A 1,036-nucleotide genomic window follows, 5' to 3' on the forward strand; every position below is an offset into this window, starting at 1 on the left:
TAGAAGATATGTTTACATAAATATAATAATACTTAATTAATTAATATAATGAGTTAATGACAATCGTGTGACATTATCAAAAGTAAATGAGTATGTGAACGCATACCATCAATTTCATTAATTTTTTAAAACAAAAATAATATACATTGGTATGGAATATAGTTTTTTCTTTTATTTTTATCTCCTACTTTAAATATTCTTTTCAAATATTCCTTTTTGATATATAGCTAACAGTATTGTTTCTGATGGGAAAGAAAGGAAAGGAAAAAATAAAATTACGAAGGGAATACCATGTCATAAATGGGTTGGAAATTTCTATATACTATAGAAAAATAATGAGTCTTTCTACACATTAATTTATTAGCACGAAAAATAAATAAATAATTACAAAATAATATGAAATCATTTAATATTTTTTTTTCCCCAAAACAGTAGAGGATGAGGATGTCTCTTTAGTAATTGGGGCAAGTGTGAGAGAAAAGTTGGGGGTGGACCATGGACATGTTGGGTAAATTACTTGTATACGTGTGGTGTTGTGATTGGATGGAGAGGCATAATTGAAGTTGACGAGGCAAGTGATGGATATAAAAGGGAAGAGGGGTTGATGAGCAACGTGCAAGAGAGGCGAAAGAGCAGTCCAAAAACCGAGTGAGTATGGATCGGTACAGCAGCATCTCAGGGGATTATTTGTTAGATCCTCATAATGAAGAGCTGATGAAAGCACTTTACCCTTTTCTCCAAAGTGTTTCTTCATCGCCACCAGCTTCCTCTCCTCTTCCAAACCTCTTCTCACCCTCTTCCTCCATAGGCCTCAAGAAACTCACCCCAACACAAATCATCCAAATCCAAGCGCAGTTTCAACTTCGCCAACTTCAACAGCAACAACTTATGTCTTCCACATGTGTCCAACACAGCAACCAAAAGCACCTTTCCCCAAAGGGGGTCCCCATGAAGCACGTGGCCACCACCCCAACCAAAGCCACAAAGCTTTACCGCGGTGTTAGGCAAAGACACTGGGGGAAGTGGGTGGCGGAGA

At 37.2% G+C, this 1,036-nt stretch overlaps 1 protein-coding gene across 1 annotated transcript in view; it reads left to right on the top strand.

The window, feature by feature from the left end:
- LOC107631103 (ethylene-responsive transcription factor ERF060) overlaps positions 454-1,036 on the top strand; it is a gene marked incomplete in the record, with an annotated part of 1,726 nt that continues 1,143 nt past the window's right edge. The window contains 1 exon segment of the mRNA XM_016334433.2: positions 454-1,036. Coding sequence (XP_016189919.1) covers positions 655-1,036 — 382 coding nt within the window.

The sequence above is a fragment of the Arachis ipaensis genome, chromosome B03 (assembly GCF_000816755.2).
Source record: "Arachis ipaensis cultivar K30076 chromosome B03, Araip1.1, whole genome shotgun sequence".
Lineage (NCBI taxonomy): Eukaryota > Viridiplantae > Streptophyta > Magnoliopsida > Fabales > Fabaceae > Arachis > Arachis ipaensis.